Below are 25,734 nucleotides of genomic sequence, written 5' to 3' on the forward strand. Positions count from 1 at the left end.
CCGTCTGTGGATGAGGAGCAGGCATTACCCTGCTGCTCCTTCTCCATTCTCGGAACCTCTCTGAGGACCTTTCACACGGGCACCAAGGGCAGTTGCTCCCTGCTGGTTGCGCCGCTCTCCTCAGAGTGAAGACCCCAGCAGGGACATGGTCACCATGGGGACTGCCCCATCACAGTGACCTGTGGGCACGATGCCACCCCCATCACAATGCCCTGGAAGTCACCATGGGGACACCAGGCACCGCGTCGTTTCCTCCTCTCCCCACTCCTGAGCAGGTCCCTGGGGCGCAGGACGAGTTGTCCCCTCCACAGCTCTGCGCTCCCCGGGCCTTGCAGAGGCTGCCCCTCGTCAGGCGCTCCATAGCAGACACCCACCACGAGGCCACCCTCTTCCTCTGCCCCCCGTCATCACCCCTGTGCTGTCTCCCTTGCTCTCCCCTGTGATCCTCTCCCCATGCCCAGGCCTCTTTTTCCGACAGAAATCCCCCTCCCCACAGGACTGCACGGACTGTCCTGGGCCAAGAGCAGGACTGGGGGTGACGCAGCACGCGCTGCTGCCGCGGGGTTTTGCATCCGCTCAGCTCCATGTGACGTCAACCCCCAACCTGCCACCAGGAAAAGACAAAACACTGGGGACTCTCGCGCACAGGTTCACGACATGGGCTCGTTTCTGCCCACGCTCATTTACTACCCTGAGCCCCCTGCCCTGAGCGGGGAGCGTTCAGTCGCAAAGGTGAGGAAGGGCCTGTTGCCTGACATTGGCAATCGACTCCGTCCGCCGAGGCGGCCAGGCACGTCCCACCCGTGCCTGGGCCAGAGAGCACAGACACCAATATGAGGATGCTGCAAATGGCGTTTAATATACGCAGGCTGGATCTTATAAAGGTAGCGAAGGCGGAAGCATGCCTATATAGCCAATAAGCGTTGCTCTTTACCTAATATGGCATATGCCTTAGTTCCCTATTCTTCCCGTACATCGCGAGATCTTCCGAGCGCCGTACCCTACATCTCCCCCCCCCCCATGTTAATCTAAATATCCTAAATATCACTACTTTGAACAAGCTGCTAATAGCGTACATTGTGACTGCCTTGTTTCTGTGAGCGTCGTAGCTGATGCAATACATAGTGGATTATACATGACAAAATAGGCATGCTGCAAAAGACACCAATCAATACCATAATGATAATCAACCCAAGCTTCCACAATCAATTCAATTGAGCCAGGATAGTAATCATGTCCAGATACTGTTGCCTTATGTTCTCAAGCCATCTCCAGTTTCCTGGGTTTCGTCTTATCATCTGTAGCAGATCTGATCCTACGTTTTGAATGTCCTCCGACCTCTTGTCGATCTTCTCGTAGTCTTTTGTGGTCAGGCAACAAAATTTTGGTTTTTGAATGTTCTGGACCGGCCTCCCCCCACCTGGAGAATCTCGAAGATTACGTTGATGACCTCGTGATGTGCTTTGAGTATCTTGTTGACATCCCTAAAACCTGCCGCTATCTGTTGAGACAACGTGTTTACTGCTTTATTCGTCCGCAACAAGTGACAGGTCGAGCTTTGAATTTTGTATAGCCCTGTTGATCCTAAAATCGGGCCGAGGCAAGTAATATTAGCATTCACCAGGACGAGGAATGGTGCCTCGCTCATATTACCCGGTAAAAAGACATCAGGTGACATGGGGGCAAAAAAAATTTTTTTTTTACAAGGGTTGGGGGTATTTTGTCTGGTGGTAGGTATGCAGCAGCCAGCAAGCATAGTGCGCTAGAGCAGGAAACGTTTCAGGTGGGGAGAATTATAGTACCGTTCGTCCATCTTGTACCTGAGTGTCTAACAAGTCTTCGGGTATAATTCACTCCCTGTTTCCTTCATCATCCCTGCAGCTAAATCTTCCCACACCTCTGCCTATATTTATTGTATTATAACTTGCATAGGTGGCAGAGGGGTCTGATGTAATCTTTCTCTCTCATTTCTGAGCCTTCTGAGTGACTATCTCTAGGTACCCTGTGAAATTCACATGATGGGAGCGGTATGTCACATTAACATATGACCCATATGGTGACCATGATTCCCCATACACTGTCCCACTAGGCAGTATTGTGAGATTTGCTGCTCTTTGTGTCATTAATTTGCATAAAGCGTTATCTGTTAGCGAAGCCGCAAAGCTTACAAAAGCAAAGCATGTTAGTGCATTGTGTGGAAGGAGCGTTTGTAGAAGAATTGTTTGAAAGCAGGAACTGAGAGGAAAACTAGGGCCTCACATAGCTCTGGCATTACAGAGGCCTGCTTGGGGTGCTACACAGTTGCCACTAATAGGATGGTTGGTATGCACGGACTCTGCTCCTCCACGGTTCCCTGGGCAACGCAATCTGCCCTCCTCGCAGCTGCGAAAGGGAGTAACGGAGGACGGAGCGGGATGAAAGCTCCACGGCCAAACTCTGTTGCACTCCCTGTGCTGGGCTGCTGATAAGCCGCACAGTGGCTGTCTAATGAGAGATATACGATAACAAGTCCGGTGCTGTGCCAGCAAAAGTGGCAAATGATGAACTTTGCTTAAACTTTGCTCATTATAATGTGAAAACCGTACCTCCATCTCAGAAGTTACCCGCCTCCGAGGTACAACCACCCCTCACTGAGCATGCGCTTTAGATTTTCGGTTGACTGTACCTTTAAATGAAAGCGAGAAACTTTTCCACCAATCAACAACAAGGTTAAGTATGACTTTAGTCACTCAAGCTCCACCTGAATGTAAAGAAAAGTATAAAAGGTGAACTAAGGATGAAAAGTCTGGAGGGAAGAATTCATCGTAACTCCTGGGTCAGTCGAGAGGCTGAGCCCCCTTCCCTCCCCCTGCGCCGGGACGCTGCCCGAGGAGACTCGAGACTGGACGTCTTCTCCCATTTTCTGGGGTGAGTGATGATTGCATATTTGTACATCAGAGCTAGCTAAAAACCCCATGCTCTAGTAGAGAATTTTCTGTACTAACATCCGAAACCTGCTTTGTAAATGCTGCACTTGAATAAATCACACTGTTTGTGAACTCGACTATTTGTTTGCGGGGGGGCAATCGGACCTGCAGTTGACAGACTGTTCGTGAATCCGATACCTTTTTTGATACCTCCTTCCCCCCCCCCACCATTACCACTACGGCTTTCAAACTGCAACATTTTCAACACAGGTTGAGATCAGGACTTTCCCCTTTTTCCACCCCGGTGGGGAGGCAATAATGGGATGCGCCTCTCGCCCATTGTCGGGCCTAGGATTCTGTGTTTCCTGGTCGACTCCATACAACCTGTATCAGCAGGGTAATGCAAAGAGAGCCTTTCCTCGTCTTGCCATGTCGATTGTTTGTTTTGCTGTTTCCTTTTCAACTGGACAAGGTGCTTTCTTAGGAGGTCGGGGTCCAGTCGAATCCTCCATCACTGAGGTGTATGGGTTGTGGGGGTCGTCCCATCAGCTGTTCCTGTAGGGGTAAGCTCATAGTTGCCATGAGTTTTGAGGTTCGGTCTTATCCACCTTGCGGGTACCCATTTCACTACCTCCTGCTGTCTTACGGCCACGTAGCCCCTTCCCTGGGTTACCAAGTTCCACCCAGACTCCCATATCCCTTTCTCTGGGAACCTGACCAGAACTGGGGGCCCATCCTCTATAGCTGCGACCGCCCAATGCTTATCCACTGGTGCCTTGTTCTCATTTCCACGAATGAAATGATTCAGCGAATATAGCGCTCGCATCAAAATTTCTGGTTGCTTCATACTGGGAATTCTTTGGGTATGACCTTCCCCCTCCCCAAGGATCTTGATTTTTTGTTTGAGGGTTTGATTTGCTCTCTCTACAATTGCCTGTCCTTGGCTATTGTGAGGAATTCCGTGTTGCAGTTGAATTCCCCATTTGTCAGCCCAGTCTTGCGTAGATTGGGCTGTGAAGCAGGAGCCGTTATCTGTTTTGATTATTCGCGGAACGCCTAACCATGCTATAGCCGTTATCCAATGCTGGTGAGCTGCACGCGCAGTAACCCTCTGGTGTTGTGTGGCTATGATCAGTCCACTGCATGTATCCACTGTAACTGCTAACCAGGGTCGTGGTCTGAATAAAGGGCATAATGTGAAGTCTGACTGCCAGATTTGATTTGCCTTTAGGCCACGGGGATTCACCCCAGCACCCCATAGAGTCGATCGTTGGCAATACGGGCAAGTGGCTACCACATCCCTGGCTGCTGCAATGGGAATGTTGCAATGCTTTGCAAGGGCTCTCGCTCCTATGTGGAGGTGCTCGTGTATAGCACGAGCTTGTGTTATTGTCCATACACCCTTGGCTGCTGCATCAGCTTTATTGTTGCCTTCCTGATAATATCCCTGTATACTGGCATGACTTCTCACATGGACTATGGAGGCTGTGGTGCTGCGCTGTTGCAGCGCCTCCTCCAGCATGATGGCTATTGGCGTGCCCGCCCATACATTCTCCTGTGTGCACTGATATGATGTATTGAGTAGGCTATATGGATTCAGGTCTGTCCAGTTGCTTTGAGGAATACCTAACACCAGTGCATCAATTGATCCGCTGTCCCACAAAGCCAACAACTCTTAATTTGGGTATAATTAACAATACGCCTAAGTAGCATAACATATCCATTAGTGTTAAAAGTAGCATCAGCTTCTATAATAGCGTTAAAAGTAATATTACCTCCTAAAAGCCACAATATACAGCTAATAATAACAGTAACACTTCTTCCTCTCATGTTGTTCTTCTGCAGGCTCACACTTTCCACAGCTAGGGTACCAGCTGCCTGCCTGCTACGTTTGATGTATGCGAGTTTGCTTCCAGCCAAGGTCTCGCCCATTTTTGCTGGCACCCATCTGGTTCCAGTATCTGTAACGATACAAGCATACCCTTTTCCCCAGGTTATTAAGCCCAAGGGTCCCATCCAGTTTCCCGTGTTCCAGTCTCTCAGCATCACCTTACTCGGACCCGACTTTACTTCTGTCAGGCCTCCCTTTAGCCCAGCCCTGTGTTTGACCATCAGAGGGACTAGGCTGTCCTGGGGTAATCTCAAAATTTTAAAACATATTCTGCTCTTGCCAATTTTTCGTTTTTCGTAGCTGGCGTTTCAGCGTTTGGTTCATATGTTCCACTATGTCATGGTCCTCAGGATGTAATAGTATGGTGAAAAAACAATCTTTTAAATCGATTATTAAGATGTCCGAATCATTTTGAAAGGTTCTCGATTTCCATTTCTATTTATGTTTGCATAGCTTCAATTTGGTTTCCTCCCCAGAAATTGCTTGGGATTTCTGTATATTAAGGAGGCCCCCGCTCCAGTAGCATTGAGGCTTTTACAATTTGTAAGGACTGTTGCAGGTCCTTCCGTGTCAGTTGCACTGGAGCGTGGCCATCGCTTCATTCTTGTTTCCCATGCTGAAGTACTTCCCTAGTCTCTTTCCAAGGATACAAGTCAGAGTACGGCTCCCAGTCCTCCATCGGTGGGGTGGGTGGGCGGGGGAGGTGGGGGGGAACGCCGTAGTCTGAGTTATTCCTGGCTTTCCCGTTTTCAAATTCTGCACTTTCTTGTTGTGCTTATTTAGCCCTCTCTGCTGATATATATATTACACAATAAAGATCTAAAAACCACAGATACAAACAGCACAAACACAATTTCCATCCAGTGGCACGACCTCACGTAGCTGTGCACTCCACTAGTGAGTTCCACTGTCTCAATTGCCTAATCCCATCCTCGCTGCCAATTAGGTTGCGAATGGGTTTGGGATTCGGCAATAATCTCACAGAACAAAGTGGCTACGGCTATTCAGGTGAAAGCACGTTAAAGAAGCAAAGTATGCCTAATTACTCGTGAGGTAATACTTGTTGGCAGGACACTGAGACTGAACATTCTCTTGAGTTGGCAGATGAGAGGGTTGCTGACAGGCTCCCAACTCAGCGGGCGTCCCCGCAGAGACAACGTGGGTCTCAGTGTTAGGAGTCTCACCCCTCCTTTCTCTCTGCACTGTCTGTTTATGCCCGGTGCATCCTGCCACGTAGGGCCAGTACGTGCCAGCAGGCAGACCAGGGGGCGGACAAACTCCGCCTTCAGTCACATAACCTTCCCTCCTGGGTGCGCAGGTGTGCATACCAGTAAATTGTCCCAGTCGTCAGTCTGAGGGTCCTGCCTTTCTCATCTCCCTCCCTCTCGGGTGTTTGACCTTCAAACTAATTTAGAGGATGTTTGCAGTTAAGTTGGCTACAAGCCCGGTCGAGCAGCCGCCTTCAGCTGCTTTTGGAGGAGGTCGGCTCTGAGCCTGGCTGGGCAGCCGCCTCTGCACTCCTTATCGCTCAGCCTGGGCAGGCAAACATCTTCTTTCTCAGGGTCTTGGATTCTGTTTTTCACAATAGTTTTATGACTCTACGGATCATACAAATTTCCACCTTTCAACCATACCTCGTGTCGGCATCAATATACAAAGGATACAACACATAATAGAGATGAACATAGCATATAGAAATAATAGCCCTAATAACGGTTTCCGTCCTCACTTAAAGCATTACAGTTCTTCAACCTCCACTTTTAAAGACAGATCAAATTCCTCTGCACCTCCCTCCTGGCTTTCATCAAGCCTTCAGCAACATAAGTCTCCTTGATCTCATTCGCCTTGTCTTCCCCAGCCCCCCTTTCTCCTTTTTTCAAGGCAATCTAACAAGCGGAAGCGGGGGCACAGACAGTGTAGGCGCCGCAGGTGCAGGCACAGAGGCAGGCACGGGCGGGGGGGTTAGCGATGGATCTCCAAACACCAGCCGTTGTCGGTGGCGTGGCGGTCCCGGTCCTGAAGTGCTTGCAAAGGCTGCCGTGGCTCCGATGGCCACTTTGCTTTTGGCTTTCACATCGGGTTTGAATGCTAGGTGGTGTTCGGCTTTGAACCCATTCTCTCTGCACCAGATCGAAAGCTTGCAGAGGGTCTGTTCATCAGCCTCTGTCTGCACTCCCACTGCTTCGCTCTTCCCGAGTGCCTCCCGTGCTGCCCTCCAAGTCTCCCTCTCCTCCCTTGCTCTCTGGAGGACCTGCCGTATCACTCCCCATGTCTTTAGATCTTTCGCACTCCCTTTAGACATACCATATTCCGTTAACGCGGTGGTACATCTCTGCCAGTGCTGGGGGAATAAAACTTCCCCGGCACTGTTAACCGCCCCTTCTTCAAGGAGCCGCTCAATGCAGCTCTTAACTGCGTTCGATTTCATAGAAATCCCCCATTCACGAGCACACGATAATACGACCTTGACTATCCCTTCCATGATCCGGATCCCTCGACCGCCTACGGTCCGCCGCCTCGGAGTATCACGTCGGGGTCACCACTTGTTGCCTGACATTGGCAATCGACTCCGTCCGCCGAGGCAGCCAGGCACGTCCCACCCGTGCCTGGGCCAGAGAGCACAGACACCAATATGAGGATGCTGCAAATGGCGTTTAATATACGCAGGCTGGATCTTATAAAGGTAGCGAAGGCGGAAGCATGCCTATATAGCCAATAAGCGTTGCTCTTTACCTAATATGGCATATGCCTTAGTTCCCTATTCTTCCCGTACATCGCGAGATCTTCCGAGCGCCGTACCCTACAGGGCCTTAGTGACAGTTACAAGTTGCAATTAATATGTAACCTATCGGCTTTTATTGAAGAACATGTTTCTTGTTTTGTTCGTTTTTTTCTCCCTTAGCTTCCTGTTTCTTTCCTCATAACAGGAAAGCCGAAAATCTATTGCTTTTAGCCAGGTCCTCCAGAAAACAAAGTAGAGGTAGAGGATTGAGCAGCAGAGGAAAGAGGAAAGGAAATATTGTTTAGGGAAATGCTTGCATGCCAGGTCAGACAGATGGAGGAAATCATTTCCTTCCAAGTCTTGGACACTGAAAACAATCTAAAAAGTAAAGCAGTTCTGATGTCTCGGAGGAAAAAAAAAAAGGGGGGGGGGGTATATTTTAAACGCAAATCCATTTCTATCAATGCACACTGTCGTTCAGCAGGTCCTGGTAAAATTCAACATAGCACAAACTGTCCTTGTCTCAAGGTGTTCAGGCGTGTCCCTAGATCCAGACCGTGGTTTCACATATAAGGCGTCATGAACTGCTCTTGCAGCTCCCTCCCCTGTGTCTGCAAGGACCCCACTGTGGGCAGCTGCCACCAGCCCTCTCATACGGAGACAGTCCCAGGCAGACGCTGCTTGACCATTCACCATCTCCAAGAGCACAGGGTACACACAAGTCAGAGACGAATCCAGCCCTCATTCCCGAACACATCTCCCCAGGAGCTCATTATCTTGAGCCCATGAAGAGCCCCCAGATGCAACAAGCACCTTTCAGGCTGCGAGTTGTAGAGCAAATTCTTGACTCCAGCTTTGGGGGAAGAGACCGATATTCAAGGATTGCGCTAGGACATATTACCGGGAGGACAGCTGTGACACACTGAGAGACACATTTATGGCAGGTCTCCGGATAAAGTCCTCTGAAAAATATGTGTGAAGGGCACGTTTGCTCTTTTCTGGCATGCCATCTCTAGCTTAAACACCAGAGAAAGCTTGCTGAGGACTTTTTTTAAAAAAATAAGAGACTCTTTTCATACTAAACAAAAGGTTACATACTGTCCCATATTGTCCCACATGTAAAAAATATTGTCCCGCTTCTACAAATCCAGTGATACACAGCAGAAAACACTTCTGAAGCTCACCAAAGCATCTCAGCCTGTGGGCACACTTTGTGCTCTTTCACCCCACATGACTAGGATTCCAGTTTTGAAAAATGCTGACCTACAAACCATTTACTAAACCTCAGATTCCTGCATGGATCTGCCTTGTACAGAGACCTCCCAGTGCAGGGCAGCACAAGTGACTTCTCCAATGCCCCATTTGATACATTTCACATCTTTTGGCACTGTCTGGAGATGTTGCTGAAGGATTTATCAGAAACATTTGGAACATGACATCAGTGATGAGAGATGACTGCTTCCCAGAGGTAGAGGAAAATCTCCCTGCTCATGTTCTGACTCTCCCAACTCCATGGCAGTGATATACTGAGTTCCAGATGGCACAGTGAGATTTGCCCCATCATAGGGATGCAGCCTCTAGGTCCTCAGCGCTGCTGGGTACTGCTCCTACCTTCCCCATGGCTGCCCTTTGCAGCACCTCCATGCCATGGAGTGAGGAGGGGAGGCAGTGGGGCTGCACTGGGAGCCCCTTCTCAGCAGGTCGAGGAGCAGGGGCAAGTTGGAAAGCAGTTCTGAGTGACAAGAAGGGAAGAACATCCTCCTCCTCAGCTAGAGAAGTGATCCAAGGGCAAGGGCACAAGTGAGATGGGGACTGCTGGATGAACACCGGCAGCCTGGACCTCGGCTCTTGTTCCCAGTGATCCTGCTGCTCTGCGCCAAGGGTCAGGGCTTTGGGAGCTCCTTCCTGAAGTGTCACACAAAAACTGGAAACTGCAAAAACACCTGTGGATCCTGGGCTGTGGCACAGGGCTGGGAGCTGCCACGAGTCCTGTGTGAGGGTCTTCCCTTGCTTGGGGACAACATGGCAGCCAGGACTCCTGGGGCTTCCCCAAGCCCCAAGGCTGCAATGGGGCACCTCCAACCCTTGTGTGGGTGCTGGGGGGCAGAAGGAGAGAATCCAGGGCAGGTTTCCCTGGCAGTGGCTCCCCCTCTTCCCCTCCACCATGGCGGGCAGTGCCAGAGGAAGCCCAACACAGCAGCTCACACAGCCCCCACGTCCCCACATCAAAGCCCCCAGCACCGACAGCCCCGAGCGGGGCTCCCCTCCCTGCCCCATCCCGCACAGCCCCCAGCACAGCCGGGATCCCCGCGGGACCCCTGCAACAGAGTCCAGCCCCGCCGGGGCAGCCAACGCGCCTCGGGGCCCCAACCTGCCCCGCACACAGGGCCCAGCTGCCCCCATCCCCGCGACGCCCCGTGCGGCCCCCACAAGATGGCGCCGCCTGTGGCAGGGGAGGGCGGAGGTGCTGGCGGGGTAGGAGGCCAGAGCGTTGCCATGGCAGCTGACAGCCAATGGCTGCGCTGGGCACGATGAGGTCACTGCTGCCGCAGCCCCTGATAGGCCAGCTGCAGGGAGAGGGAGTGGCTGCTGCTTGGGAGGTCCCCGCTGCGGGCAGAGCTGATTGGGCAGCAGCAGGGCTGGCTCTGCCTGGTGACTGTGAGGTCACCGCTCCCGCAGCGCCTCATTGGGCAGCAGCCGGGCCCTGCGGGGCTCTGCGCTGCTGAGATCATCTCCGCGGAGCAGCTGCTGAGCCCGGGCTGGGCTCCTGGCGGGGAAGGGCTGGGGAGGCCATTGCTGCCCTGGAGGGCAGGGCCAGAGAGCTGGGCGGGACGGCGCTGTGACGTCATGTCTTTGTGAGTGCCTGATTGGCCGGCAGCAGGCAGGCAGGCGTGGGCGGTGGGTTGGGGGTGTCTGCGGTGAGAGGAGCTGAGAGGGCAGCAGTGGTTCCTGTGTGGGGAAGGGGTTTGAGGAAGCTGCTGTCTCTGAAGGCCACAGGCAGCATCAGGGATGTGGTGGGATTGCACCTGTGAGGTCACCTCCATGCGTGGAGATGAGAGGTTGGGAGAAGTCCCATGTGCCTGTTGGAAGGTGCTGGAGGTCTAGAAGAGAATGGAAGGGGTGGAGAGTTGGGCTTCCTGCATCTTGGGGCACTTTGGGCTGTCCTGTCTGGTGCCCTGTGTGGTGCTTATCCCTGTGTGTCCTCCATGCAGAGGCACGTGTAGGCCGTCAGCCCTCGGGTTAGGTATGGAGGTCGTGGAGAGCTGCAGTGCTGGATGGCCCCAGGGTGTCCCCAGGGTCTTGGTGCTCCGAAGGGAGGAGGTGTCTGGAGAGAGCGGCGCTCCGCTCCCAGAGCCCAGCCTGCCACCCCAGGGGCCTTCTGGGAGACCAGGGATGCAGAAACATTCTCCGATCTCCATCTTCAGGGATAATCCAGACCTCTGCTGGGACCTGCCTTCAGCAGGGCCTTGAATCCTCCAATGCAGGCACAAGGAATCGGCTCTTCTGAGACAGGCTGCACAGGCTCTTTGCTTTTAAAAGTCTCCAGCAAAGTTTCTTGGTCTGTGCTGCTTGAGATGGAAATGATACATCAGAAAAGAATCAATGTGCCCTTAACACATCTTTCTTCCAGAGGGCTTTAGCTGGGACACTGCTTCCTGCCAGACTCAAAACCGTCGGTCAATCCAGGTAGCAAACGTGGGGAAGCTTTTCCAGATTCCATGAATTTTGCCAAGCTTTCCTTTGTCTGACCCGGAGGAAATCCATTTCTTATCTTGGACCTTAGTTGGTCCTTGGGCTTTTCCATGACACCTCCAAGTAGTGTTTCTCCCCTGGGTGTAGTTCCTGGCACTCGGTCTGTCTTTTGGGTCCGTAGAGCACCTTGGATCTCCCACACATTTTTGCTTCTGGGCACCTCAGGACGTGGCCACACACTGCAGTGCTGCCGTATGGAGCCCGTAAGGCACTGCTGGTCTCAGGAGCTGCATTTTGACTTGTTCACGAGGTGGTGAGATGACCATCTCCCAGCTGCTGAAGCTTGTGATCATCCCTACAACCAACGTTCCTCTCCTCCTAGTCTTTGCACAGTCCTGTGGCCAATCTTGCAGAAGGGAGGCCCCCATTCCCCTTGGATCCTGTCAGAGATGGGACTTTCCAAGCCACTGCAAAGGGAAGCATGGCTTTACTCATTTATTTGTTACTTATTTAATCTTTATCATCCTGTCTATGGCACACTGAGCACCCCTTTGCACCTTGGAGTTTATACACTTTCTCCTCTCCTCTCTCCCCTGTCTCCTCCATGTCTACTGAGTCAGCAGGGTCATGGGAAGTGCTGGTTTAGGGAGCACCCTTGAAGTTCTAAATTGTGCAGCTGAAGGCCTGATGGAGGCCTTCCTTTGACATCCCCATGTTGTGCTTGGGTCGCTCTGAGCAGCCAAGAAAATCCCTCTTCTCTAGGGACTTGCATCAGAGCGTTTTGCCTGCTTTTGTACGGAAGTGCAGAGAGGTCTACGATTGCCAAGAGCAGCATGGCCCACATCATGGCCCAGGATGCCTAGGAGTTGTGTGGCTCCCATTCCCACATGTCCTGCTTAAATTGACAAGTTCTAACGTGACCTTCACAGCACACGAGGCAGACATTGTAAAGCTGCAGCACTGGGAATCCTCCTGTTACCCTTTATTCACTCAGCAACCCAGCTGCTGGTTTGCACTTCAGGGAGTTTAAAGCTTGCTCTGCTTTCCAGGAGCCTGTCCCCCACGTTCTGCTTATATCCAGCCTTTCCCATCTCTCCAAAATATAGCATAGAATCATAAAATCATAGAATGCTCAAGGTTGGCAGGGACCTCTAGAGGTCATCTAGTCCAACCCCCTGCACATGCAGGGTCACCTAGAGCACGTGGCACAGGGCTGCATCCAAGCGGGTTTTGAAGATCTCCAGAGAAGGAGACTCCAAACCGTCTCTGGGCAGCCTGTTCCAGTGCTCTGTCACCCTCACTATTAAAAAATTTTTCCTTAAGTTCCTGTGGAACTTTTGGTGCTTCACTTTGTGGCCATTACCTCTAGTTCTGTCAGTGGCCACCAACATATCCAGTAAGGCTCTCCCCTGTAGCAGGGGAACCTCATTGTTGGCATCTTGGACTTAGCCTACAGCCAAAGAGAATAATTACACTTTATGAAATTATTCCTGCTCTCTTTCTATGCAATTAAGAAAAATCCTGTGCCTATTTGCAGCTAGTTCTCTAAGGAAAGCAAGTGTGAGCTGGGGCAGATGAACTGCAACCTTCAATTGCAGACTTCAGTGGAATAGGAAAGCTTCTAACAAGAGTGAGGGAAGTCCCCTGTGGCGGATGAGAGAAATGGAAGGACTGGGAGGTGGAGAGGAAGAGTGTCCATATGGTGCCTTAGCTCCAGGACATGCTTTTCCTCTATGTCCAGCCTTCATTAGGAGTCACTCTAGACAGACACCAGCTGGAGAATGTTGCTGTCACTTGCTCTAAAATTATAATAATAATGATAAAAGCCTTTAAAAGCAGAAATACTCATAATTATTTATGTCTCCACCTTTCAGCTACACTCCTGAAACGTCTCCAATTAACCATGCAAGACTTGAAGAAAATTACAGGGAGAGACATAGTTGGTCAGAACTTTTTGCTTTTTAATGAGTCCCCTGATGTGTTTGGTGCTGAGCCTATGAACTTCAGTTACTGAGAGGAGGCTGAACAAAACATTGAAGAATTCCAAGTCAGAAGCAACCTCCAAAGTTCTGTAGAGCATTAATGGGTCCCACTGAGAGTCGTTAGCAGCAAAGACTCCCCAGCTGATTAGAGCAGAAAATCGTAATCACTGGTAACAGGCAGGCAGAGGAAATGTGCAAGGTGGTTCTGATGCCACGTTAACCCTTGATGTGTTTTATCAGGCAAAATGTCCAAGCTCAGTCACTGAGCTTCTGGGAAGGGAAATCCTTTCCTCACGTTTTCAGGGTCATCCTGGGGACAGTGTATGGGTGGGGGTGTGCAGTGCTCAGTGCAGGACAATGATACGACACCTTTCAGGGTGTTGGCAAGGGGGACAAGGAGGTCCCAGGGTCTCCTGGCAGGCCTTGGTGGCAGAGACAACAGCCATAGCCAAGAGGATGCCGCCCTCCTTTGGGGTCCCTGAGCTTTGGCAGTGCCTTAGGCTGTCTCCAGCAGAGCCTGTCCTGTGCTGGCTCCTACCTGTGCCTGTGCCCATGCAGCCTATAAACACCCAGCCCGCTTCCCCACTTTGGTCTCACACGGGATCTCCTTCCCTTCACTGATGTCTCTCCATCCCCACTGGCTGTTCCTTGTAACACAAAGCCAAGGGATGATCCTTGCCTCGAGCTGGGTGGCCTGTTGCACTACAGCATTACCCTTCAAGTGACATTACCTCATCCTAAAGCCCAATCAGAAATACCCAAGGTAGGGATATTTCAGGATATTTCATCTTTTCATGCTGCTTCCCACTGCCAAGGAAATCTCCTGGCAGCCCCATAGTGTGGGGAAGACAATAACCTTGTCTATCAAAACAGAGTTGAACATGAGGAACTGAGGACTGACCTGAAGAGAAGGGCCTGCATGTTACAAGGGAGGCCATATGAGCCAGTGGTGCATGTTCACGTGAATAAGGCCAGACAGCTATGGGGCTGCATTAGTAGTAGCATGGCTACCTAGAGGAGGGGAGCTGTTATCCCTCTCCAAGGGGGTGTTTGCATGAAGGCAGTGGTGGGAATCAGTTTTGGGGAACAGGTGTGAAAACTGAGGTGTCCTAGGGTGCTTGCCCACCAACCATTTCTGAAAGGCCTGATTTTTCTCTTGTTTCCCTTTTGAATGTGCTAGGAACATGGTGGCTGTGCTGGACACCCCATGCATCTGACATGGCCGAGTAGGCCTGTTGTCATTTCATTAAACCAACGGTCTGCAGTGAATTATGTAAGGTCTTTGCAATGTCTGGTTCTGCAGAAGTCTGAGGGAGTGGAGCTCTAGAGGGTCATAGGCACTGAGATGTCAGATGGCCAAGAAGATTCTCCACCCGGCTGATGCAGGAGATGGACATGGGTCTCCTCATTGTTCTCTCAGAGCAAGTAGACACTTGCACAAGTCTTGGACCAACCTTTGACCCTTCTGAAGTCCAAAGGGGTGAGCGTGCGTGTGTAGCTGACTCCCTGCCACCATCTCCACTGACTAAAACGGGAGCTTGGACAAGAAGCTCCCATGCACATAGCTGTTTTCTGGACCCCAAAAGTTGGGCAGATAGAATCCTCTTCTGAGATTGTGGAGTGTTAGATGTGCTGGCATTGGATGTCCTGCTGTACTCCTCCAAATGAGGTCCTGAAGCATAAGGAAATGAACTTGCACTGTTCTCTGCCCCTGTGCATCTGTTCCGTCTGCTTATGAGATGGGAGCAGGGTCTTGTAGAGCAGGACACGTCCACCTCTCTTAGATAACCATCCTCTGATGAGACCAACTGCAATGTCTCAGTCTCTCTCCACGGCTAACAGAGAGACCATTGGTGACCATTTTGTGGACGTGAATGGACATTTCCAGGGGTGGCAGGGGTGACCTTTCAGTACCTTTCAGGAACCATCAGCCCTGGAGGCCCATGATCATCTCGCAAATGCACAGGAGACAGAAAATGTCCCATCTCCAGCTGGGTCCTGGCTCCCGAGCTGGGCCTGGCTCCTGGGACTGCGGGAGCCCATGGCAACCTGGCAGGAGCTGCAGAGAGACAGCTCTGCCCAGGAGCAGCTCCTCATAAAGGAGCACCAAGACTCAAGGCACTGCCCGCAGGCACCAGGCTGGGACGAGTCGCTCATAAGTGAAAGGCAGTCAGGAATGGGAGGACACCCGAGAATCTCAGTGCAGGGAGGAATCTTCCGAGCCCTTGACACAGTAAGTCTGTCTCTGCAGGGCAGCAGTGCTGTGGGTCCTGGAGGGATCTTCCGAATCTGGCACAGCACCTTCAGATCAATAGGATGTGTCAGGGTGTCTCTCCCAGCCTCTCCTGTTTGAATTAGGGGGTTGCTTTAGAGCAGGGATTTGCAGCTGCACGTTCAGAGGGACAGGGCATCACAACTGCCTTCTCCCTGGATGCACCCAGGTGCTCATGGGCTGTAATTCAGAGCCGTGTCCCAGTACCCCAGGGTGCTGCGTGCCCGGGGCAGTGACGCTGCCCCCTGCGAGGGTCGGCACTCAGCCTGCCCCGGGAAAGCCCCACGGTGCTGCAGGGAGATGCTCTGGGTGGGAGGAGAGAACCCCATCAGGGCAGGCTCATTTTGTGAGGGAGCCTTTCCAAGAGGACAGTCAAGGCAGTGTTAATGTTAAAGACAAGGAGCTTTCAGGAGTCTGTTTTCAGTTTTGTCCTGTTTGTTAAGGGCCAGGGGTGTATGGAAAGGAGATGCCAGGTTGGGGCAGGAGACTGAGACTCCCAGTCCCTTAAATGGAGAGATCTGTGGGGAACCTCAGCAAGTCCCTTCCCCCTCCCTGACTGCAGACAGCACCAGCATCACCTTCTCTGGCCTCACCAGGGTCTGGCTGACCTTCTCCTCCCCACCTGCAAACACAGAGATGTCCCTGGGCTGCTGCAGAGCAGAGTGAGTGTCCAGAGGATGGGACAGTGTCTGTGACACTGACAGGGAGAAGACATGGGGCAGAGGAAAAGCTGCCAGCAGGAAAAGCTCCAGCAGTGGAGATACAATCAGCAAATGGGAGGGAACTATGATTGCTATGAGAGGTGGGATTTGGATCAACCCAGTCAGTCCCTGCAACGGAGACATCTTCCTCTAAGCAAAGCCCCGTGTCTCCTCTCCCACCCCTCAAGGCCGTGGAGTCCTGGCCACGAGCCCCCTCCTTGGTAGAAGAGGGGCTGTGTCTCTCCTGCAGCCTGGTCCTTTCCCAGTGCAGGAGAAGGGGACTGAGAGGGACTGTCCTCAGATGTCACTGTCTGGGAGGTGCGTGTGCAGCTGGGGGAGCTGAAGGCTTTCCTCAGTGCTCCTCTGTCTGCTGCTCCTTACTTCCCCTTGCCAGGAGGTTCATACTGTTGCTCTTCCGTCCTTCACCTGTCTGTGCTGATCTGGTTTTGCTCTCTGGAGCTAAGGAGGGGAATTCAGCTGCAGTTCAGGCAGTAACTTCCCTCTCCCGCTGCATTCCCTCAAGCAACAGTGAAGACATTTAGGTGATGTGAGGATGGGGTCCGTCTTAGTGGAAATGAGATGCCCAGAAGGGGTCAGTTCAGCCCCTGCCTTCACTGCACTGTTCCTCTCCCTTGCTGGAGTGGGAACAGCGGTGACTGATTCAGGTCCAGACACCTCTGTTGAAGAGAGCAAACTGGAAGAGGGGTTAGATTAATCCCTCGCAGTGATCTTCCCTCTCAAACAGAGCTGTCATGAGTGTGGCCTCTCTCTCTCTCTCTCTCTCTCTGTCTCAATAGGAAGTGGAGAATATTTCCACTTCACTCCACCAAATCCCCTTCACTCAGGTCACAGTACCCATCCCCAGGTGTCCCCTGCAAATGCATGAGTGAATTTGACACCTCCATTTACACCCCCTAGTAGAGCAGGACTGACTGCCCTGGGGGCAGGCAGAGAGGCAGAGCACACTCACCCAGCACAAACCAGAGGTCAAGAAAGGGAGCGGAACAAGGTAAAGGAAAGGACCCATGTGGGGGTACCATGAGGAGTGCAATGAATTTTATTCAGAGAAGCTTGTTCTAACTTTAACTTGTTGATGCTTTTTCCTCATTGGAGAGTGCGCTGAATCAAGATTAAATGTCCAACAGCAGCTCCCTCAATGAGTTCCTCCTCCTGGGATTCTCAGACAGGCGGGAGCTGCAGCTCTTGCACTTCTCGCTCTTCCTGGGCATCTACCTGGCTGCCCTCCTGGCCAACGGCCTCATCATCACAGCTGTAGCCTGCGACCACCGCCTCCACACCCCCATGTACTTCTTCCTCCTCAACCTCTCCCTCCTCGACCTTGGCTCCATCTCCACCACTCTCCCCAAATCCATGCACAATTCCCTGTGGGACACCAGGGCCATCTCGTACTTGGGATGCGCTGCCCAGTTCTTTCTGTTTGTCTTTTTTATGTCAGCAGAGTATTCTCTTCTCACAGTCATGGCCTATGATCGCTACGTTGCCATCTGCAGACCCCTGCACTACGGGACCCTACTGAGCAGCACAGCTTGTGTCAAAATGGCAGCAGCTGCCTGGACGAGTGGCTTTCTCAATGCTCTTGTGCACACTACGAACACATTTTCCATGCCGCTCTGCCAAGGCAATGTGGTGGAGCAGTTCTTCTGTGAGATTCCCCAGATCCTCAAGCTCTCCTGCTCACATTCCAGGCTCAGGGAAGTTGGGCTTCTTGTGGTTAGTGTCTGTTTAGTCTTTGGGTGTTTCATTTTCATTGTAGTGTCCTACGTGCAGATCTTCAGAGCTGTACTGAGGATCCCCTTTGATCAGGGCCAGCACAAAGCCTTTTCCATGTGCCTCCCGCACCTGGCCGTGGTCTCTCTCTTTGTCAGCACTGACATGCTTGTCTACCTGAAGCCCTCGTCTGTCTCCTCCCCAGCTCTGGATCTCGTGCTGTCCATTCTGTACTCGGTGGTGCCTCCAGCAGTGAACCCGCTCATCTACAGCATGAGGAACAAGGAGCTCAGGGACACACTAGAAAAGATGGTTCAATGGATATGAGGTCATTGCCAATACCTGTCCCACGTTCATTCACTCATCAGAATATCCCTCATCAAGGATGTGTGTTATGCATTTATTTCCTTCTTAGTTTTCTCTTGTACATCCATCTCAGACAAATATAATAAGTAAATAAATAAGTATATCCACTTCATTGCATGTCTCCTCGGGAGCCTCTCCTTTAAATCGGACCCACATCCTGTGTTGAAGGAGGAAACCAGGATTCTTCCCCCTTCTCCAGCAGAGAGGGGGGACTTCAGAGCCCACTGCTCGAGCTCCCTCGCATGCCCCTAGTGCAGTGAGGAGAGTTTCCTTGTGCAGTGTCTCTTCCAGAACTGGCACCAAGGGAGCTCAGGGGGACAGGGTTAGGCTCAGACGAGTACAGACGGGCTGAGACCATGGGCTCCATGTCCATTAGGAGTGCTCAGCTGCCCCAGGCACCGTCAGGGTGTCATCTCACACCCCTCTCCTGTGATGGTGGCAGCCAGATGTCACTGTGGGCTCTTCCCTTCTGTCTCCAGTGCTGTAACATTACAAGTGGACGGACAGTGCAGGGGAGGAGACTCAGGCAGCAGCCTGTGGGGACAGACCCTCCACTTGACGATGTCACCCCCACACTCCCACAGCAGGCATTTCCTCACTGCAGCCTTCTCATGGGACCTGCAGCTTTCTGGAGACACATCCCAGCAGAGCAGGGCTTTCTCTTTCTAGAGTTGTTCTCTTCATTTCCATGCTGTGCTTCTATGCTCTGTTGTGTGGATATAGCCCAGGAGTTGTCATAACCTGGTGATGCTCTGTTGTGTTGCCATGTGAACATTTCCTGGAAGCACCGGCAGGACGAGGCACTGGGCACTCTTCTGTCAGCCCTGGCCTCCAGACTAATATTTCCTATCATTAAAGGGCATCTCCTCTGTGATATGTCTGAAACCAGGCATCTATTCACAGGATGGCTGCAATATGTCCAAGGTGGAGTGCAACCGCAGAAGGGCCTGATTTTCTGATTGTAAGAAAGATCTATGGGTTCCAGCGGTGAGCTCAGAGTCCCCAGATGATTAGGGATTAGACTGGGTTTATGGTTCATCTCTCAGTGACCAGTGGAGAGAGGGAATGGTCTCTGAAGTGTCTACCTGGGGCTTTCCCAGAGGAGACCACGCTGATGATAGATGTTTCTGGAGGGGCCCCCAGGAGAGCTCAGGGGATTGCAAGGGAGAGCGTGTGCCTGGGGATGGGCAATGAGTGGAGCTTCACGAAATGAGGGACGATCAACAGTGGGGTAAGCAGAAGGTAGAGCACTAAATCCAGGTGTACGTATCACAGAATCACAGAACGGTTGAGGTTGGGAGAGACTAAGGGAGATCATCTAGTTCAACACTCCTGCACAAGGAGAGACACCTAGAACACATTGCACAGAGTCGTATCCAGGCGGGTTTTGAGTATCTCCGGAGGAGGAGACTCCACAACCTCTCCGGGCACCCTGTTCCAGGGCTCTGTCACCCTCACAGTAAAGAAGATCTTCCTCACATGGCAGTGGAATTTCCTGCGTTTTAGTTTATATCCATTACTGCTTGTCCTGTCATTAGCCACTACCAAAAAGAGTTTGGCCCCAACCTCTTTACATTCTCCCCTCAGGTATTTGTACATGTTGATAAGATCCCTTCTCAATTTTCTCCAGAGTAAACAGGTCCAGCTCACTTAGTGTTTTCTCATACAAGACATGCTCCAGTCTCTTAATCCTCTTTGTTGCTCTACACTTGACCCTTTCTAGAAGTTCCACATCGCTCTTGAACCGGGGAGCCCAGAACTGCACACAGTACTCCAGGTGCAGCCTCCCCAGAGGTGAGGACAGGGGCAGGCTCCCCTCCCTGGACCTGCTGGCAACACTCCTCGTAATGCAGGCCAGGATCCTATTGCCCTTCTTGGCCACAAAGGCACATTGTTGGCAACTGGCTAATTTGTTGTCAACCTGGACTCCCAAATCCCTCTCTCTGGAGCTGCTTTCCAGCAGGTCAGCCCTTATCTGTACAGAGTTATTCCTGTCCAGGTGCAGGACCCTTAACTTGTCCTGGTTGAACCCTATGAGGTTCCTCTCTGCCCAACTCTCCATCCTGTCCAAGTTCCTCTGAATGGCAGCATAGCCCTCTGGAGTGTTGGCCCCTCCACCCAGTTTGGTATTGTCCACAAACTTGCTGAGAGTGCACTCTGTCCCCTCATCCAAATCATTGATGAATTGTTGCAGATTACTACACTGTTACAGATAGTTAGGGTCCGGCGGCCGGAAGATATCGTGCTGTACGGAAAGGTAGAGTCCCTAATAGCCAATAGCGTTAGTTTATGATGTAAGCAGACGGATGTGACGTTGTAAACCTAGCTATATAACACCTTGCTACCCATCAATAAATGCCATTTGCCGTCCACCACATTGGTGTTAGCGAGCTGATGGCCCGAGCGGCCTGGGGGTGGTCGCCGTGCCGTTCCTGAACCAGGTCGCCACGCCGTTTGAACGGCAACAAGTGGTGCCGAAACCCGGGATCATCGCCTGGACGGGTGAACGGCGGCCGGAGCGGCAGGACCAGCCCGGTGGGGAGGACGCTCCCGGACCAACAAGGAGGATGGAAGCCCTTGTGAAGGTCGTATCGTGATTACATAAATATTGGGGGATTTATTGTAAGCCAAAAGATTTTACTCTCGCTGTTGCGAGGCTTTTAAAAATTAAGGTTATAGACCAGCCGGTGGATATTCTCCACCCTGAAGTGTGGGACAAATGTACCAAGGCATTAGCCGAGGAGACGATGTCTTCGGGTCGTGGGAAAAACCTTAAGGCTTGGGGAAAAGTTGTACAGGTGTTGCAGAAGGCTATAAAGGAGCAGGAGACCTGGGTGGCAATAAGGGACTGTTTGTTGGCCACCTCGAAAACGGGAGTCGGAGCAGCCGCACAGACTTTGCACCCCCCAGATGATGGCGATTCTGCTGAGCCTAAAGATCTGCAAGAGGGCGATACGTCTCCTCAATCCCCGAACCCCGTCCCACTTACAGAGGAGCAAAAACAGCCAAAATCTGTTTGGAGCGAGCTAGCTGAGGAAGCTAGAAATATCAAAAAGAAGTCAGACCTTGGAGAAGTCTGGGTAAGGCCACCACCCTATGCCCCCCAAAATGGCGCCGAGCCACAAGGAGAAGGGCGGGGCGAGGATGCTCCTGGCGGGAACAGACGGGAACCGTTAGATAAACAAGAGGGGGAGAAGAACAAGAACAGACGGGAACCATTAGATAAGCAGGTGGGGGAGGACAACAAGAAGGAGAAAAGCGGCGGGGGTGACCGGTCAGGTGAGGGAGGCCCGAGTGAGGCGCTGAGGACCAATCAGAGCGGCCGTTAGAAAAAACGCGCCTCCGTGAGTAGGAGGCGGGGCGAGCCGAGGAGGGGAGAACAGCCCGCCCACAAGGGGAGTAGGCGGGGCCGGAGCCCAACGAAAAAGTACCGGAGCCCGGAAGTGACCAGTCAGTCGAGTTCCGGCTCTGACTCTGACTCCGGCTCAGACACTAGTGAGGACGAGCGGCTCACAACTGATTCAAACTTAAGGAAGGAGAAAAAGAAGGTAAACAGAATTAAGAGCCAGAGAACTAAGAGCCAAAATATTCCCATTCGAATTAAAGAAAAATCGCGAAGGGAAGAAACCCCTCTCACGGACTGGAGGGAAATAAAGATCTCGTGTGCCGAGTGGGCCCCATCGGCCGCGCTAGCGTTCCCAGTTCGGGTGACGGAGGCAGGACAGAGGGTCTACTTGCCGATAAACCCTAAGGATGTGCAAACGATTGTTAAAGCAATTGTGGATAAAGGGATTAATTCTGCTATGGTCTCAACCCTCATAGGTGGTGTCTTCGGGGGGGACGATATGCTCCCATTTGATATAAAACAAACTTGTAGGCTAATCTTTGATGGAGCAGGGATGATCGTTTTCAGACAAGAATGGGAAGACAACTGTACGAAGTATTTAGCCCAAGTAACTGGGGCAGATCATCCATTACACGGCTCCAGCCTGCAGCGGTTAATGGGTACAGATCCAACAATGATCACCCCCCAGGCGCAGGCCCATGGCCTGCAGGCCCATGAAGTTATGACAACTACTCGTGCGGCCAGAGAAGCTATTCGCACAGCCTGTAGAGTCGTTGCCAGACCATCACCATGGTCCACAATAAAGCAAAGTGAAAGTGAGAGCTTTACACGATTTGTAGATCGTCTCCAAGCAGCGGTCAGCTCTTCGTCCCTGCCCACAGAGGCAAAAAGCCCGGTCGTAGCGGAATGTTTACGCCAACAATGCAATTCGGCAACCAAAGAAATTTTGCGATCATTGCCGATGGGGGCAAGTATTGCAGACATGATTAAGCATGTTGCAAAGGAAGAACATCTGACCCCAATTCAGGCGGCTGTTCATGCCGCAATAGCCAACGTAATGACATGTTCTAAATGTGACCAGGCAGGCCACATTGCAGTAAACTGCCCTTGGCTGGGGGATTCGCTGGCAGCACTCCCCCCATGCCAAGATGGACCCAAAGGTCACTGTCAGAAAAGATGGCAGAGTCAAGTGGTGCCTGCTTAAGTCTATTAAACCAGACCTTCAAAATAAAACTAATGAAAATTGTGAGTTTCTGTTCACACGACCGGATCATCGGACGCCCCGGTGACAAGCGTCCCGCCCGAGCCTGCGAGTTCCACGCCGATCGAATCCAGAAAACAACAAAACAGCCTCTGCAAGAGGGGGCCGCGATGCCTTTGTATTATCTTAATTTTGCAGCTTGTCACTATAGGAGAAGTAGACTCACACCAGCCCTTTAAATGGGTACTTGAACAGATGGAACAATCTCGAGCAATTAGTACAAAAGTAACTACAGGGTCACCAATTTTCAGTGCCATGCCTTGCCAACCAGCACCCATTGAACCCTGTTCCAAACGCATCTGTTACGAAAATTGGTTCACCGGTTCGCTATGGTTAACCACCCTGATATCCACCTTGATAGGGCCGATCACAATGATCATGATGACGCTAATCTTTGGACCCTGTATATTGAATAAGCTCATGCCGTTTTTCAAGAGTCGGCTAGAGAAGGTTAACATCATGTTAGTAGAACGCCGAGAACGGCTTTAAGAATATATCCACTCAGTATTGTCCCCAAGTTATCCCAAGGTGCACCCTATTCCTATACCGCGGTATTACCTGTCATCCCCTACCTTCTACACTTTTTGCCTTATGTTTTTATGTCAAGTTTATGATATATAATCTTAAGATTGTTATAAGCTATAAGAATAGAATAATAATAAGAGTAGGTAAGAGTAACATAATAATAAGAGTAAGTAATAAGGATAAGGTAATAATGACAATAAGTAAGAGTAAGATAATAATAAGATAGCAATAAGAATAAGATAATAATGAGAATAAGTAATTAGATAAGAATAAGTAAGAATAAGATAGTCATATTTTAGCTAGTTTTGTTATGCATAGGGAGGGGGGAAATGTTGCAGATTACTACACTGTTACAGATAGTTAGGGTCCAGTGGCCGGAAGATATCGCGCTGTACGGAAAGGTAGAGCCCCTAATAGCCAATAGTGTTAGTTTATGATGTAAGCAGACGGATGTGACGTTGTAAACCTTAGCTATATAACACCTTGCTACCCATCAATAAACGCCATTTGCCGTCTACCACATTGGTGTCAGCGAGCTGATGGCCCGAGCGGCCTGGGGGTGGTCACCGTGCCGTTCCTGAACCAGGTCGCCACGCCGCTTGAACGGCAACAGAGGTGACATCTCAAGACGCCTAAGCAACCCAGAGCCTGCTGATGGCGTCAAGTCTACAGAGAAGGTTGTGACCTCACTGTCACCATCAGAGCCATATCCCTGCTTTTGGGCTATCAGGAAGAGGCACAGCAGTGACCTCACTAACAGACATCCAGGCCATTTGCCTGCTGCTGGCCTATCAGGTGCTGAGGCAAAAAGGTCAACACAATGAACATCCAAACCATGGGTCTTTTCTGGCTTGTCACCACCAGACACTGAGGTAACATCACAACAACCTGTGGGAGCTAAGAGCCCTTTGTGGCCTATCCAGAGCAATAAGTGTCCTCAGAGTCAGAATTTGGGGCTATCAGGTACTCAGGCAGAAATGACCTCAGAGTACGAATGGCAGCCATGGCCCTGCTGCTGGCGTGTCATGTTCTCACACAGAAGGGACCCTGTCGTTGGTCCCAGGAACATGGGCAAGGTTGTTCTCCAGGGTATGCCTGTTCCTGCACTGCTTTCCTAGGAGAAGGTCTAGGAGAGAGCAGTGCCCTGGCCCCAGATACATGGCACCACCTTCACCCCATGAGCCCTGAGCTCTGCTCCTCTTCCCCCTGCAGGCCTCTGAGCAGACAGCTGCTCTGCACTGGTGTGACAAGAGCCTGAGATCTCTTTGTCTACCCAGAGGGCAATAGAGCTGCCCTCCACCCCACCAGAGGCATCTCCTCCCAGCTGCTGCTGATCACTGCAGAAAGGGGCTTACCAGAGAGGGTCGAAGATCCACCTGTATTTGGGGATGTGTACTTGTAGGACTCCAGGCCTGCATTCCCCCTTTCTTGTTTTGTTCCTACTTTCCTCCTCCAACTCTGCCACAGAAATTCATTTGACCCAGTGGTGTGTGTCACGAGCCCTTACCATGAGCAATCAGAGGAGAACGCGTGCAGCCTGGGCACTGGGACCCTTTCAGCTCAGGAGGGTGATTGCTACTCAGCTTGCCCAGGCCTCTCCTGTGGGTTTAGGTCACATACACCTACTCTTTCAGTGGACTCCCCAGGCTGTCCAGATTATCAGAAGGTTGTTTTTGTGAACTCATTTCCTTCTCCAAAGTCCTGATCTATTATGCAGGGAAAAAATTAGACTGCACTGTAGACACAGGAGTGACCAGAAGAAGTATTGCTGGAAAGCAGAAGACATCAGGTAGTTTATAGCCACATGCAGACGATTCATTCCTAATCTTTTCATTCCTAATCTCCTTCAAAGTAAACTCAGGCTTCATCCCACAGCCAATGTGAAGGCTTTTGCTTTGTTGGTTTTTGGGGGACACCTGTTCCTTCTTTCCAGTGTACTCTAACCAAAAACATGCAAACCATGCAGGACTTTAGACTTGCAAAAGCATGCTCTGTCACTTAAAAGTCGTAATTCTATCACTCCTGAGCAAGTTTGGGTTCATCTACCTCCAGCGACTTTCCTACTTGGCATTAATGCCATTTTTTTTTCTGACTGTTTTAAAATGTTTGCAGCACTTGGGCCATTGATCATACTGCTCTCTCCCAGGCTGCTAGTCTGCCAGTTCTGCCCTCTCTTTATTTTCCTTCTCTTTGGTTGGGGCTGTCAGGACACCTCAGCATCCTGCTGACTTCTTGTCATGTTCTTGTCCACCAGGCCCCCCACATCTTTCCCTGCAAAGCTGCTCTCCATCCAGTGAGCCCCAGGTTGTCCTCCCACATGCAGTTATTCCATCCCAGCTAC

At 51.3% G+C, this 25,734-nt stretch overlaps 1 protein-coding gene across 1 annotated transcript; it reads left to right on the top strand.

The window, feature by feature from the left end:
* The first annotated feature begins 657 nt into the window (after window positions 1–657).
* LOC148594638 (uncharacterized) lies at window positions 658–24,613 on the top strand. Its single transcript, XM_088525009.1, has 4 exons — window positions 658–732; window positions 21,591–21,769; window positions 21,833–22,371; window positions 24,606–24,613. The coding sequence occupies exons 1-4, from the start codon at window positions 658–660 to the stop codon at window positions 24,611–24,613; spliced, it is 801 nt and encodes a 266-aa protein (XP_088381135.1).
* Window positions 24,614–25,734: the final 1,121 nt, after the last annotated feature.

The sequence above is a fragment of the Tinamus guttatus genome, unplaced genomic scaffold (genome assembly GCF_059628265.1).
Source record: "Tinamus guttatus ecotype Peru unplaced genomic scaffold, ASM5962826v1 Tinamus_guttatus_pri_ptg000219l, whole genome shotgun sequence".
NCBI lineage: Eukaryota > Metazoa > Chordata > Aves > Tinamiformes > Tinamidae > Tinamus > Tinamus guttatus.